Source organism: Neofelis nebulosa, chromosome 16 (genome assembly GCF_028018385.1).
Source record: "Neofelis nebulosa isolate mNeoNeb1 chromosome 16, mNeoNeb1.pri, whole genome shotgun sequence".
Classification (NCBI taxonomy): Eukaryota; Metazoa; Chordata; class Mammalia; order Carnivora; family Felidae; genus Neofelis; species Neofelis nebulosa.
In genome coordinates, this window is record NC_080797.1 from 41,618,851 (window position 1) to 41,633,627 (window position 14,777).

Consider the following 14,777-nt stretch of genomic DNA (forward strand, 5'->3'; position numbering starts at 1 on the left):
CTTCTTCCTTCCTCCTTCCTTCCTTCCTTTCCTTCTCTTTCTTTCTTTCTTGCTTGCTTGCTTTTTCTTTCTTTTCCTTCCTTCCTTTCCTTTTATTTCTTTTTCTTTCTTTCTTTCTTTCTTTCTTTCTTTCTTTCTTTCTTTCTTTCTTTCTTTCCTTTTCCTCCCTCCCTCCCTCCCTCTTTCTCTCTCTCTCTCTTTCTTAAGCAGGCTTCACACCCAGCATGGGGCCCAAAGCATACTTGAACTCAAGACCTTGAGATCAAGACCTGAGCTGAGATCAAGAGTAGGACGCTCAACCAACTGAGTCACTTAGGTGCCCCTATGTTGCATAGTAATTGATTCAGGTCTGTGCCTTGTTCCTCCAGGGTAACACTTAACAGTTCAATCCTTTTGTGTTCTTTGCCACATTGAGGATAGGGTTAGGTTAGTACCTTGTTACTACATTTTGAATTTCTCAAAGCATAATCCTTTCTCAAAGATAGCCCAGAATACACCTTCGTGGCTACTGTGAACTAAAATACTCTTCCTCTTTTCCAGTTTCTAATAGAATTTGATGTTTTGGACAACCTTTATTGAAACACTCCATCTTCAATTTAAATGAGGCTTTATATTTGTGGTATAGTCAACAAGACAACACATCCAAAATTCCAGGGGAAAAGCCTATGGGTTTTGAATTCCTAGGAGCCAATAGTCGACTGAGTTATGGATTCAATGATTGAATGACTCATTCCACAAACATCAATTAAGCACCCACTGTATGTTGGGTACTGTGCTAGGTGTATGGTATACAAGATGAATAGCAAAAAAATCCCTGCCCTTAAGGAGTTTACCAAGATCATTTATCTTTCATTCAGTAAACACTTAATGAATCTGCCCTCATGTGTTAGACAAGGTCCAAGGTGCTAGGAATACAGTGATGATCAGGTACAATCTCTATCAATAAAGAACTACAATTCCAAGACAAGTGAGAGTGAACAGTTATAAAATCTACAGTGATGGGCAACTTAATAGATTGGGGTCAGCAACATTTTTCTGTAAAAGACCAGATATTTTGTAAATATATTGGCTTTTGCAGGCCACACATGATCTCTGTTACATATTCTTCTTCTGTTTCAAAAAAAAATAGTCCAGGGGCGCCTGGGTGGCTCAGTTGGTTAAGTGTTCAACTTCGGCTCAGATCATGATCTCATGGTTCATGAGTTCAACCCCTGCGTTGGGCTGTGTGCTGATAGCACTGAGCCTGCTTGGGATTCTCTCTCTCTCTGCTTCTCTTCCCTCCTTCCCTCCCTCTCTCTCAAAACAAACAAACAAACAAACAAACAAACATACAAAACAATCCTTTAAAAATGTAAACCATTCTTAGCTACACCACTGAATTTGGTTCATGAGCTACAGTTTATGGACTGTTGAAGTAAATAAATATAGAGGATTCTCTGGAAGTCAAGAAAGGAAATAACACGTTCCTGGCTCAGTCAAGGGAAGGAGGCTTGGAATGCTATGGGAGTTGGCGGGGGGTAGGGCTGTGCTGGAATGAGGCAGAGTGAGATAAAGCTGGCCTTCAGGACAGAGGAAACACCTTTACCATGGCACTCAAGTAGCTCTTCCATACGTATTACCATGTACCTGTTATTCTTAAACATCCTAGTTCTCATTCCCCTTCAAAACTCCACTTGTACCAATGAACATCTCTACTAGGAGGTCCCAGCCTCCCAGCAAAGTGCTAATTAGATTGCCTGAGTACTTCCCCCCAGAGCCATGTTCAATACCTAACGGGGCCCTGGTTCTCAGTTATGTGCTCCTCAGCACTTTTCATACTCTAGCACACTTCAGGACAATTTGGTATTGCTTATTACTACAAATTTGTATGTCTTTAGTGAAGCCGGTCTCTAAAGAAGGTAAATAATCCATTCCTTTAAGGGGACAGGGCCTGCATTTCTCAGTTGTTTGCACGGAGATAACTGCTTTCCCTACTCTGGTTCAGAGTAGGGAAACAAACAAACAAACAAACAAACATATGACTTTTATTCCCCCTTTTAATTAAACAATCTTACATACATTACCATAGCAATAGCTGTGGACTGCTTCCCTTGCTCAGATGTGTTTGGGCCGAATCAGTGACTTAAGAGGCTGAGCCTGGAACAGCTGCCATGTTTTTCTGCCTCACCTTCACAGGAGCAGCAACTATGTCAGGCCACACAGGTGTCCATCCATCCTCTCCTTAACACAATCCTGAGAGGGCTATTTCATAATCCCCTGCCAGGACAATCCTCAAATATAACCCGTGTTACCCTGTATTTTAACTATATGTATCCCTCAATAGACTGTCTGCTTCTCTGGGCAGGAGCTGGGCTGTGGAGCTCAGCACACAGCAGAGGCAGTAGAGGCAGGTGAAGAGTGGATGAAATAAATGGGAGGATCTGGTACAGGTATCCTGTAAAGTGGCTGGTAGGAATCTCCCTATGCTCCCTTACTTCTCTGGAAAGAAGAGCTTAAGGAAGATTTTTAAAATGAGTATTTCCAATCTGCACTCGATAAGAAAGATTCTTTTTGTCTAGCCTCACTACTAGAACTTGATCCATAGACAGGGTTCTTTTCAAATATTATCTTTTGCCTGGTTAATGTATTTGTTTCTTTTCATAAATACCCTACTTTATAGTGGACATTAATCTAACCACTTAGACATGATTAGCAAGCTAAGGGTCTTACTTATTAAAAACGGTTAATTTTCCCTTCTTAAAAAAAATTGAGACATTTGAATCCCTGAATATGCTCATTTATCACCAACCCCCAACAAGGCATCCAGGAGTTCTCCATGTAGGACATGAATAATTTTTATAAAAATGCAGTTGCTGACTGTGTCGTACATCCACGCAGCTTTATAAAACAAAGCAAATGATTACCATCAATTACAATAACCTCACTAGACAAGACTGCAATTAATCTACAGCTCTTCAGATAACGACTGTTGTGCTGTGCCAAGGAAAATGCCTGGCATTAATTGACTTATCACGATCAGCAATGATAGATGGGACAGATGGCAATGTGATTATTCATTGTCAACAAAATAAACACATGCTCTGTTGCGAGAAGTGTCTACTTGGGTCCTCTCAGAGGATAGCCAGAAACAGAGACCAAAGGTAGCTTTGAACATAGCACAAAATAAAAGTAAGACATGAACCTACAGGATGGGACATAATTACTTTAACTGGGGCTAACACTCAGTGGAATCCGACTGGAGGACCTTTTCTATAAGGAAATCATAGATTGTGTGGAATTTCAGCACTAGAAGATGCATGACAGCTAGTAGTCTACTTGTTCATTGGGATATGAGTCACTTTAATGAAGTCCTCAAATTCCACTCCATGCTTAATAATTCCAGTGATGGGAATTCACTATTTTCAGAGGCAAACTCATTCCATCGATGGATAGCTCTCATTGTTAGAACACATATTTATTTAGCTGAACTCCATCTTTCCAGGACTTTCATCCATGGACCCTAAGTTTTTTCCTTTACATCACAGAGAAGATGCCAGACTTTTCTTGTTCACTAAACTGTTTTAAATATCTCAAAAGCCAATACCTAGCCACATGACATCGTTTTGATGCTTCCAACGTTCTGATTTCTTGCACCTAAATCCACACCGGTTTAGAGACCACTCATACTGAGGGGCTTGGAATGAATTGTAACACAGATGATGTGGTCTGCCTCGGACAAGGTGTAACAGTACTTATGCTGAGGCCAATACTCTGGCTTGCCTTGGGGTAATGGCTGTGTATGGCTGTCCTGCTTGGGAAGCTGTTCCCCCAAATCCCACCAGCCTAGAAAGCACCCCAGCTCTGCCATTTGCAATGACACCTGGGTACCCTTTTTAATTTTTGTGCAGTATGGTTTTATTGATTAAGTCCTCATTGTTTAGAAAACTGGGGTAATTCAGGCAGAGCCTGAGCTAAAATTGGCACAGTGGTCACTAACCAAAATCTCTTGGGGGAATTTTTTACAAATGCTCATACCTGGACCCCACTCCCAGAGACTCTGATTCAATTGCCTTAGGGAAGGGTTCGAATGTAAATATTTTGACAGTGTTCCCCAGTTAATTCTGATTTGCAACTCTGTTTAGATGCTTTATTCACTGAGTGTACTACTGAGAGAGTGCTTCACAAACCTAATAATCGACTCTCCTGGGGCATTAAAAATGCAGATTCCTTGGAGTGTCTGATACCTGTGGTCTGGGATTTCTAGGAAAACAAATACTCTGAGAGATCAAATTGTGATATATTTCCCTTAAGGATTCTGGAAACACTCATTTATTCCAAAATTGTAGTGTCCATACAAATTATAAAGCACCCTTATTACACATTGAAGAAAAAGAGCAATTCTAAGGAATGCTAAAACGTATAGATTTTGGCCAAGTAACCACCTACAGACTTTCACTCATTCATTTCATAAGTTCATTAATACATTAATTTTTAGATAAGGATCAGAATAGAACAGTTCAGTGAGGGAGAAAGGCAAAGAAATAAAAGCAAATAAATGAGCAAGGAAGCCAACAATAAAATAGTTATAAATATTAAAATAATATGTATTTAAAAAGGAAGCATTTATCTAATTTAGAATAGTCTGTAATTCAGACTGGCAGTCTCTAGTCACTCTCAATTCGTGGATTTTCGCCCTGCTTTCATCACATTCCCTGCTAAACTCTAGCTCAGAATCTAAAACTCCAGGGAGTTTTTCCATTAAGGTGCCTTTGGCAGACACCCCTAATCGATCCTAGCATGTTTTCCCTACAGATCCAGGAAGGAGGCTCATTCCTGCTCAACCCTGTGCTCCTGCAGCCATTACTGATCGATCACAAGTGAGCTCTACCAGCCGCCTCCCCAATAAGCAAGGCCCTGACACACCTGGTGCCCTTAGTAGTCCCGCATTTCCCGCTTTATCTTTGTTGTTATCCACTCTTGAGTGCTCCAAGTGTTCCTTACATCTGGAATCCTACTTAATTTTCCAAAATAACCTTGAGAGGTATCTAAACTTGGCCTCAGACAGATCAAGAAACCATCTCAAGATCACCCAGTAAGTGTGCATCAAAGCAGGAGGTACAAACCCAGGTTCTTTGACTCCAAAGCTGATGTTCTTATAAATGATCCTACACTGCCTCTCTTCTCAGTCCAGTTCAGAGGGCACCTCCTCTGGGACTTCTCCTGACCCCTTCAGGTGAGTTGTGAGTTGGCCAGGGTCCCTCTACACCTCCAGAACAGAAGTGCACTATACTTTAATAGTTTCAATGATTTGAATAATGATTTGCATGAATGAATCAAACCTTTGAGCTCCTCTGTGGTAGGAGCTTTGTCTTTTTTTTTTTTTTTTCTTTAATTTTTAAACCTTTGTATCCCTGATATCTAGCAGAGTGCCTAGGCAGATTCTCAGTTGACCCACTTTGAACAGTCATTAAAATATGGCCACTGGACTCATTAAAGTTGGGTTCCCTTTCTCAGTGTATGGTCTTGCTATATTAAAAACAAAGAGAGTTCTAGAAATGATGTTGACTGAAAACAAAATTAAAAAGACCAAGTCGATAATGAGATACCTACTTCTGCTATTTCAAAGCTTTCTTGACATCGGTTACTGAGGACTTTGAAACAGAACATAGTTACAGGATATTTAGCATATAAGCACCCCGACCCCTAGCTGATAACCACCCTCAAGTGTAAGAGAAATTAAATGGGACAAATTAACTATACCCCACTTGTCAAGATGTCAGATGACATGTGTTTAAAGTACAACTTTCATCCTATAATTGAACCTGGTTTGGCTCACTGCTGTGGCCTGAACTCTCTCTGGGTTGATGGCGGAACACAGTGATACTCACCATTAATGGTGGCATACAATGACATTTCCAATCTGTAGAAAGTCAGGCAGACTATTTAGTTGTCTGACATTTGTTTCACGGTACATTATAGTTTTGTGCAAATAAGACCCAGTCTGCCAGAAGGGAGAATTATGGAAGCCATGCTCTCATATGGGAGCATAGCTGATGGTCCAGATAGGTGTGAGGGAAAGTGTGCATGAAAGGTGAGGGTCTGGGGTTAAAATGATGCTCCAGATATACTGTAGGGCATGAGGCATGAGAGGGGCACCAATGTCTCAGAATGAAATGCCCAGTTTCATTGTGGACTTTCCTGGAAAACACTGGAAGCACATTTATAGGCTTCGCAAAAGACAGATGGAGAAAGGAGGCACTGACCTTCTCATTGCACAGATTTAAATGAAAGCTTTCCATCTGTTATCCCACCTTGGATATAAATAGGCACCAAACCTTATTAATTGGCACTCAGCTATAGTACTTCAACAGCCCCACATACCTCCCCAGAGAAGGCTTGTCCGTTGAGGAGGTGCTCCGACCCTTGGCTGTCCTCACTCCCAAAGTGTAGTCGGATCTCCTCCAGCCGGTGGCTGTATGTCATGGGCCCTCCTGATATGTTAACCAAGTGCTCCTTGTCCAGGCGCAGGGACACATGTCTTCCAGTGTTGTACATGGTCCCGCTCACCTGCAAGGCAATGTGCAACAGGTCAAGCAAGACTCTCTTCCCATTTCTCAACAAACCCAGCATGGTCCTTAGACCATGCCTTTTGCCTCCCCTGGATGGGAACACATTAGGTTAAGTCCACATGTGGAGAATGGAGCATCAGTCTCCTGGGGAGCATTCCTGCCCTACCTACCTTACATGTTACTTACCGTGAGGTATAAACCACATCTATGATCACATGATAATTTATAAATTTGAGGTATGAACTCAATGGAGACCTCAGCAACTGTGACTAATATTTAGGACACTGAACCTCATAAAAAATATAACCTGTTGCTCTTAACGACAGGGGTTGGCGAGGATGTGGAGAAAAAGGAACCCTCTTGCACTGCTGGAGGGAATGCACACTGGTGCAGCCACTATGAAAAAAAGTTTGGAAGTTCCTCAAAAAGTTAAAAATAGAGCTACCCTACGATCCAGCAATCACACTACTGGGTATTTACCCAAAGAATACCAAAACACTAATTCAAAGGGATACATGCACCCCTATGTTTACAGCAGCATTATTTACAATAGTCAAACTATGGAAGCAGCCCAAGTATCCATTGATAGATGAATGTACCAAAGAAGATGTGGTACAAATGTACAACAGAATATAACTCAGCCATAAAAAAAAAAAGAAATCTTGCCATCTGCAACAACGTGGATGGAGCCAGAGACTATGATGCAAAGCAATATAAGTCAGTCAGAGAAAGACAAATACCGTATGACTTCACCCAAATATGGAATTTAAGAAACAAAACAAACGAGCAAAGGAAGGAGGGAGAGAGAGAGAGAGAGAGAGAGGGAGAGAGACCGAGAAACAGACTCTTAACTATAGAGAACAAACAGATGATTACGAGAGGGGGTGGGGGATGGGTGAAATGGGTGATGGGGATTAAGGAGTGTGTTTGTCATGAGGAGCACCAAGTGATATATGGAATTGTTGAATCACTATATTGTACACCTGAAACTAGTATTACGCTGTATGTTCACTATGCTGGAATTAAAATTAAAACTTCAAAAAATAACTTGCCACTCTTACCATAAATATTTGGAATGTAGAGATACTGTGAAAGTTAAGATCTCAGGTGTGAGACACTGGAGAAAGCTAGAGATGCCACAAAGGCCAAATGAGAGACAAGGATATCAAAATGGGTAAAAAGGAGCAACCCTAGTGGGAGGCTGAAGGCTATGGTCTGAAGTCTCCAGTGTGCTGCCCAGTGTGTCTGTTAGGTCCCTCTCCTGCCCCTGCCACCAGACGCTGCACAGAATGTGAGTGCTGATGCCTTCTCAGAGCTTGGGAATCCAGTGCTAAGCTAAAGAAGTTAATATAAGCTCCCTATTTCCCTTCTTCACTTCTGATTCTGTCTTGCTTCAGCCTCTCCAGCTGCTCACCTTACTGCTTTGTGTTCTTTTTCCCTTTTCCCTCCTTGAATTTGATATTCAGCTTCATTTTCTTAACTTAGCACCTCTCAATACTTGATCCGATAACCTTGATTCCCACCTGTGACTCTACTGCCTTAGTGCCCTGCGTCGACATAGCTCTTGGAGCAGAATGAAGCTTAAAGGAGACTTTGAATGGGTCTGAATGGAGCGCTTCTGGGCCCTCAGAGGCTGAGATAATTGGATTTTCTTCCTGCTTACTCTGACTCCTTTGGGCCTAGCTTTCTGCCCTAGGGATTCCTTAAGGGCTTCATGTAATGTCTGATACCTTCACTAGTCACAATTTTCATATATTTTCTCTACAGAACCATACTTACCTGCCCCTCAACCTTTCTGACATTAGCCTTGTGAATAATCAGATGGGTTTGTAGATTGCTCACTGTGTAGTAATGTCAACTAAATACTCCATTGACTCATTATTCTGCCATTTTGCTGTATGGTGGAGCTCATGTGACTGGTGTTGGCCATGGATTGTGAGGAGACATGACGAACATCACTTCCAGGGTGAAACAGTGAAAAATATATGCACATGTCTCCAGTCTCTCACTCTCCCTGCTACACCAACCCCTGGGGCTATGTGGAAAGATGTAAATATGCTGAAGGTACAAGTTGGAGCTCATGTCAGCATTGGAAGCTGGAAGATGAAAAGGCAGATTGCAAAAATGAGCAGAATTTTCCCCTCCCTGTAACTGCACTCTTTACAGTATGACTCTGTAGCTGTTCCCATCGAGATAGGGGTCTACTTCTCCACCTCTTAACTCTGGGCTGGCCTTGTCACTTGCTTTGGCCAACAGTGGATATAACGTGTGCTCCGAGAAGAGGCCTTTGGGGTTCTTGCATATTTTCTCACTCCTTCTTGGAACGTTGAGACCACCACATAAACAGGCCTGGGCTAGCCTGCTGGAGGGTGACATGACACTGAAGAGAGTCATCCCAGGAGAAGCCGTCTTAGACTGGCCATTCCATGGCTGACCTGTCAGCTGACTGCTCCAGCCAAGGTCAGCTTAGCCTGGCCCAGACCAGAAGAACTTCCCACAGACCCACAGACTTGGAAACTAAATAACAGGTGTTTTCTAAGTGCCTAAGTTTTGGAGGTAGTTTGTTATGTATCAAAAGCTAACTAATACACACTAAAGCAATGATCTTCCCTGTCCTGAATCTGGAACTATCAACAGAAACTCTGTTGAGTGCCTGGCAGTATTGAGTACCTGAACTGGAAAGTCACATGGGGGCCAGAGACTCAGCCTGCTAGGTATCTGAAGGTCAGACAGGGAGAAAAGAGAGAGAAGCAGATGTACCAACAGCAACAGAGGAAACCATGCACCGAGACAGAACAACTACTTGACCTTCAGAAACCTTTTCCCCTCCTTGTTTGCGGTTCCTTCATGAGGCCTGAGCTGCATTTTCTCAGATATTTTACATCTCACCAATAAATTTATTTTTTCTCAAGTTCTCCATTCTTTGTAACCAAATAACCCCTGTCAAAAATAAATGTATATGTAGTCGATACGAGATCATAAGAACTTGTCTTTTTTTCATGTCCCAGTTCGTGATTTTTTTTGCAGTAAAATGGTTAGATAGGTTTGTGTTTGACTCTGCATTCATCGTTAAGTAAAATTTACTTTTTCTAAAATTAAGATAATATACAGATATTTTGTATAGTTAGAAAGATATAGAATGGCTCAAGGAAATAAATTCAGTACAATTCCACAATTACCTCATATTTTGGTATATATATTCTTCATACTTATATATTTCCACTCATATTTTGGTATATATATCCTTCATACTTATAACTATATATACCCATATTTTAACAGGATCAGTTTATGGCTGTGTCTGTATATTCAGATAAGTGATTTTTCATACACATGTATATATGAGTTTGTGTACATAAATACATATTATTATTATAATATGTAAGTATAACATCAATATATTAACACTATAGTATAATATATATTTAATATATATTTATTATATTCATATATCAATTATAATTGTATTAATATATAAATAATATACTATAATATTTAGTGTATATATTATATTGATTACAGTATTGATATTACTATATTATATTAATTATAGTAATTGCATATTAATATATGATATGCTATACCATAATAGACAAATGTCATATTTAATATGTAAATAAATATTATATATAATTATTGCATATATTTTACATGCACAAATAATTATATACATATTACATATACAAACATATTATGTATTACTTAACAATATATACATATCACATGTTATTATATATATTATATAAGTATATATAATTTTCACAAACATGAATATTTCCAGGTTATGAACCTGTTGTTCTGTATTATCACTTTGAATTGGTTGCATAATACTCCACTGCAAAAAATACATAACTTATTGTTGAATCTTATAGCCTTTTCACTTTTTCACGATTGCAAAAATAGATTTGCAATGAACCTCCTTATGGATAAATATTTTTACTAATCTAGGGACATTTCACTTGGCAAATTCTGGGTCAAATGGTGTACACACGATTACAGTGCTTACTATCCATTGCCAAAGCCGTCTACTATGGAGAGTAGATCCCACAGAGCAGAGCTGGATCCCTAGAATTCTCTTCAAATGATATGGAGAACAGAAGCATGAGATTCAACCGGTAACACCCCTGGGCACCTATGTATGTGAGGCAGAGTAAGAGGAACTGCTCTGAATTCTTAGAGGCTATATGCTCTGTCCCAGCAGGCAAGTATCTAGGGCCTTCCTGCACTTCTAGAAATCTTTCCATCTGTGTCTGTCTCATGTTCCTAAGTAAACTGTTGCACATTGAAATAAGGCAGGGACCATGCTGCATGCCTGTCTGCATTGTCCCAGGACTTAGAAAACATTGGCACATAGCAGGTGGAAGAATCAAGGACTCTTGATTCAAGAATCAAGTCAAAAGATTCCCAGACTGCCTCTTGGTGACCTTGGGAGGCTCAGTTAATTTCCTGAAGCCTCAGTTTCCCGAAATGTAATGTAGAGATAAGAAAATCTCCCCTATAAAAACGGGAGATAGAAAACTATAATGCATACAGAAAACAAACATCAAAACGACACAAGTAAATCCTTCCTTATCAGTAATTACTTTAAATGTAAGTCGATTCCACTTCTATGAGGAACCTAGAGTAGTCAGAATCGTAGAGACAGAAAGGAGAATGGTGGCTGCCAGGGGCTGGGGGGAGAGGAACAGGGAGTTAGTGCTTCATGGGCAGAGTCAGTTTTGCAAGATGCAAAGAGTTCTGGAGATTAGGTGGTGGTGACGGTTGCACGACAAAGTGAATGTACTGAATGCCACTGAAATGTATACAGAAGAATGGTTACTATGGTAATTTTATACGTGTATTTGACCACAGTAAAAAGTAATTGGGGAAGAATTCCCTCCTGAGCTCTGAGAATGAAATAAATAATACCTGTAACAGCCCAACATTTTCATTCTCTTCCTTCCCTCCCTTTTGACTGATGCATGGGCACCTCTCGGATGTGGAGGGACCCCTGCTGATCTTCCCCACTTCCCAGGGCCTGGTGGAATACAGCTTTGCTTGCAAAACATCACATTGAAGGACTTCCACTGACTTCTGCTCTGTGATGCTTCACTTGCCCCTCATTTTGGATTTTAACGCTCCAGGGGGCGAGGAAGCATCCAGGATCATTAAAAAAATTGTTTTTTTAATGTTTATTTATTTTTGAGAGAGACAGAGACAGAATGCGAGTGGGTTAGGGGCAGAGAGAGAGGGAGACACAGAATCGGAAGCAGGCTCCAGGCTCTGAGCTGTCAGCACAGAGCCCGACACGGGGTTTGAACTCACGAGCTGTGAGATCATGACCTGAGCTGAAGTTGGACACTCGACCGACTGAGCCACCCAGGTGGCCCCCCGGATCATTTTAAAGGCCACAAAGCAAACACAAAACGGGGGTAATCAGGAGTAAATAAGCCACGGTACCTTCCAGTTCCTCCACTCTTCTCCCCTACTCCTTCTGCTTACACTGCTTTATCTTCATTCATTCACTCATTCCTCTTGTTAGTTATTCAGAAAATAATCAATGCCTCTAACTGTGTGCTAGGAGCTGAGGCTGGCATGGGGAGCGAAACCAGGTACAGTTCCTGCCCTCATAGAGCTCACACTCTCCACCATGTAGAGACCAGAGTGGAGGAGGGAAGTCATGGGGAATCCATAGGAAACTCTCCCATTTGCCTATGCGTTGTTCCGGATAGATGCAACACTCCCTCGTCCCCACCCTTTTCCCTAGACACTGAAATAACATTAATTTGTATTAATCAAAAAAAGCTGTGTAACCAGGGTATGGTTTGTTGCACTTTAATTTAAAAATAAAGGCTTGACAACATTATGTATGATATCTAATGGTACATCTGCACTGTAGTAATTAACATTGCAATGGTGCTATTTTAACTGGAATGCTAATTACAGTGTTTCCAATGAACTACTTTGGTGCAGGGCATGTTAGAAAAAGTTGTCTCACGCAGACCAGGAAGCAGAGCAGAGCTGCATAGAAAAGTTGAAGCAGCAGGGGAGATCCCGGTTGCCTCTGGCTGCCTCCTGGTTCTCCTGTATGTTTTATTTTAATCCACTGCAAAATGAGGCGAGAGGTGGAAGTGATAATCATTTTGCAAGTGAGGGAAGTGAGTGCGGTTGCTGAAGGCTCGGTGACTTATCTGGGGTCACACAACTGGCGGTGGTGGCAAAGCTAGGTCTTCCAGATTCCAAGTCTAATAGTCTTGATGTGAGCAAATGCGAGCCTCTCAGCCCATTTCAGAGGGAAGCTAGCTATGCTGGGATTTTGATTTCTCCTCCAGTCTGTAAATGCAGGGCTTAGGCAGGTGCAGAGACAGCGAGATTCTTTTTTTCAGGAAAATAGGGGCCTGGAGTGAACACTTTGCTGCTGAAGTTCTTCCCAGGAGGAGACCTGGAGAAATCTGAAGGTCAGGGAAGTCCCTTGATTTCCTCCTCTGCAGGCATTTACACTGGTTTGAGACAGGGTGGAGCTATATGTGTTGAACGAAGCAGGTGACAGGTGTTCCACAGAGAGGCCTGTCAAGAGTGTATGTCACTCAGTATTATCTTGATAACTTGAAAACCTCTAAAAGCCATGTGTTCTTTTGCAAAACAAAACAAAAACAAAAAAAAACAAAAAAAAAACCACAACAAAACAAAAAAACAACAAAACAAAAAAAAAAACCCTCAGGTTATTCATTTTGTAAAATTGGATGTCTTCATATAGCAAATACAGAGATTTGTAGCAGCTCATGATTGGCCAGGTCCTGTTATTAATGGGCTCATCTCTTTTATTTTGATGGCACTGCTGCGTTAGAGGGAAATAAATTCAGTCAGTATGTTTTGGGGGTAAGGAGAAGTTTGATTCTTTGACAGTCAGTGATGATCTTATTCACAATAGCCGCCATCTTGGTTTGAACCCCTATTTGGTGTCAGATACCATGCTAGGTTCTGAACCTGAACTTAATTAATTATCACAGTGTATCCCTCACCAAACCCAGCAGCAAACAAGTATGGTACTTAGACCCATGCCATTTGCTTCCCCTTAGATGAGAAGATATTGGGCTCACCCCACTTGTGGAGTGGAGGCCTCCCACTCCTTCCAGGCCCCTATGGTGATTTTCCACCAAAAGGCAAACAGCCCATCAGTTGGGGAGCTGGGGCTTGGCCCCACATACTTCTGGCTCTAAAGCCTGTACTTTTAGCTGCTGGAGATTATTAAATTGCACAGCTGACTACCTTAGCAATATGACAGGTCTTCTTTAAATATGAGTTGATAGTGTAGGAACCCCACAGTGGTTGAGAGCTGAGGGTGTTTGGGATTGTTTATTGTATTAGAGTTCTCCAGAGAAAAGGAATCAGTAAGATATAAATGGGAAGTCCAAATTCTGTAGGGTGGGCTTCAGGCTGGAGAACCAGAGAAGAGCCACTGCTGTAGCTTAAGTCCAGAGGCCATCTGCCACAGAATTCCTTCTGGCTCCGGGATGCCCAGTGTTTTTGTTCTAATCTGGTGTTCACCTGATTTGGTGTACCCACCCACATTATGGAGTGCAATCTGATATATTCCAAGTCCACTGATTTAAAAGTTTGTCTCATCCAAAAACACCCTCACAGAAACATCCAGAATAATGTTTAACCAAATATCTGGACACTGTGGCCCAGCCAAATTAACATGTAAAATTAACCATCACATTTATCTTAACCAAACAGTCATGCTGATACTATACCAACACATTGGTATATGGAATAAATATATCTTTTACATTCACATAATTTAAAAATTCAGCTGTCCTAAACTGTTCAACAAACCTCAGTCACATGGAAGGAGAACCACTTTGAAATAATGTATGTCTGAATTACAGAAGAATTGTAAAGGAAAGCTTTGTCAAAAGCTATGTGCACAACAAGGTAAATTTATCCTTAAGTCTGGAAGGGAATTCAGAGACAATTCTGGTGTAAGTCCCTCTTGTTTAACTTCCTATTTCCAGATTGGAAAAAAAAAGAGAGGAAGTATATATATTTTTAAAGACCCAATTCACAAAATAAACATATAGAAGATTTTTTGGTTTAATGGAGATCACACCTATAGGGTTGATGTCAGTTGAGGACAGCTAAGCATAAGTAAACCTTACCTTCAGAAATTCCAAAAGGTTCAAGAAGCAGTTACTTGCTTGGTGTGATACAAAGCTCGTGTGAGATTTCCTTTATATGCTCTCTCGA

At 41.0% G+C, this 14,777-nt stretch overlaps 1 protein-coding gene across 3 annotated transcripts in view; it reads right to left on the minus strand.

Moving 5' to 3' along the window:
• Positions 1 to 14,777, minus strand: part of CA10 (carbonic anhydrase 10) — a 493,759-nt gene that overhangs the window by 96,370 nt on the left and 382,612 nt on the right. For all 3 annotated transcript variants that reach the window (XM_058704424.1, XM_058704426.1, XM_058704423.1), the window contains one exon: positions 6,361 to 6,546. In XM_058704424.1, coding sequence (XP_058560407.1) covers positions 6,361 to 6,546 — 186 coding nt within the window. The remainder of the gene's footprint in view (positions 1 to 6,360; positions 6,547 to 14,777) is intronic.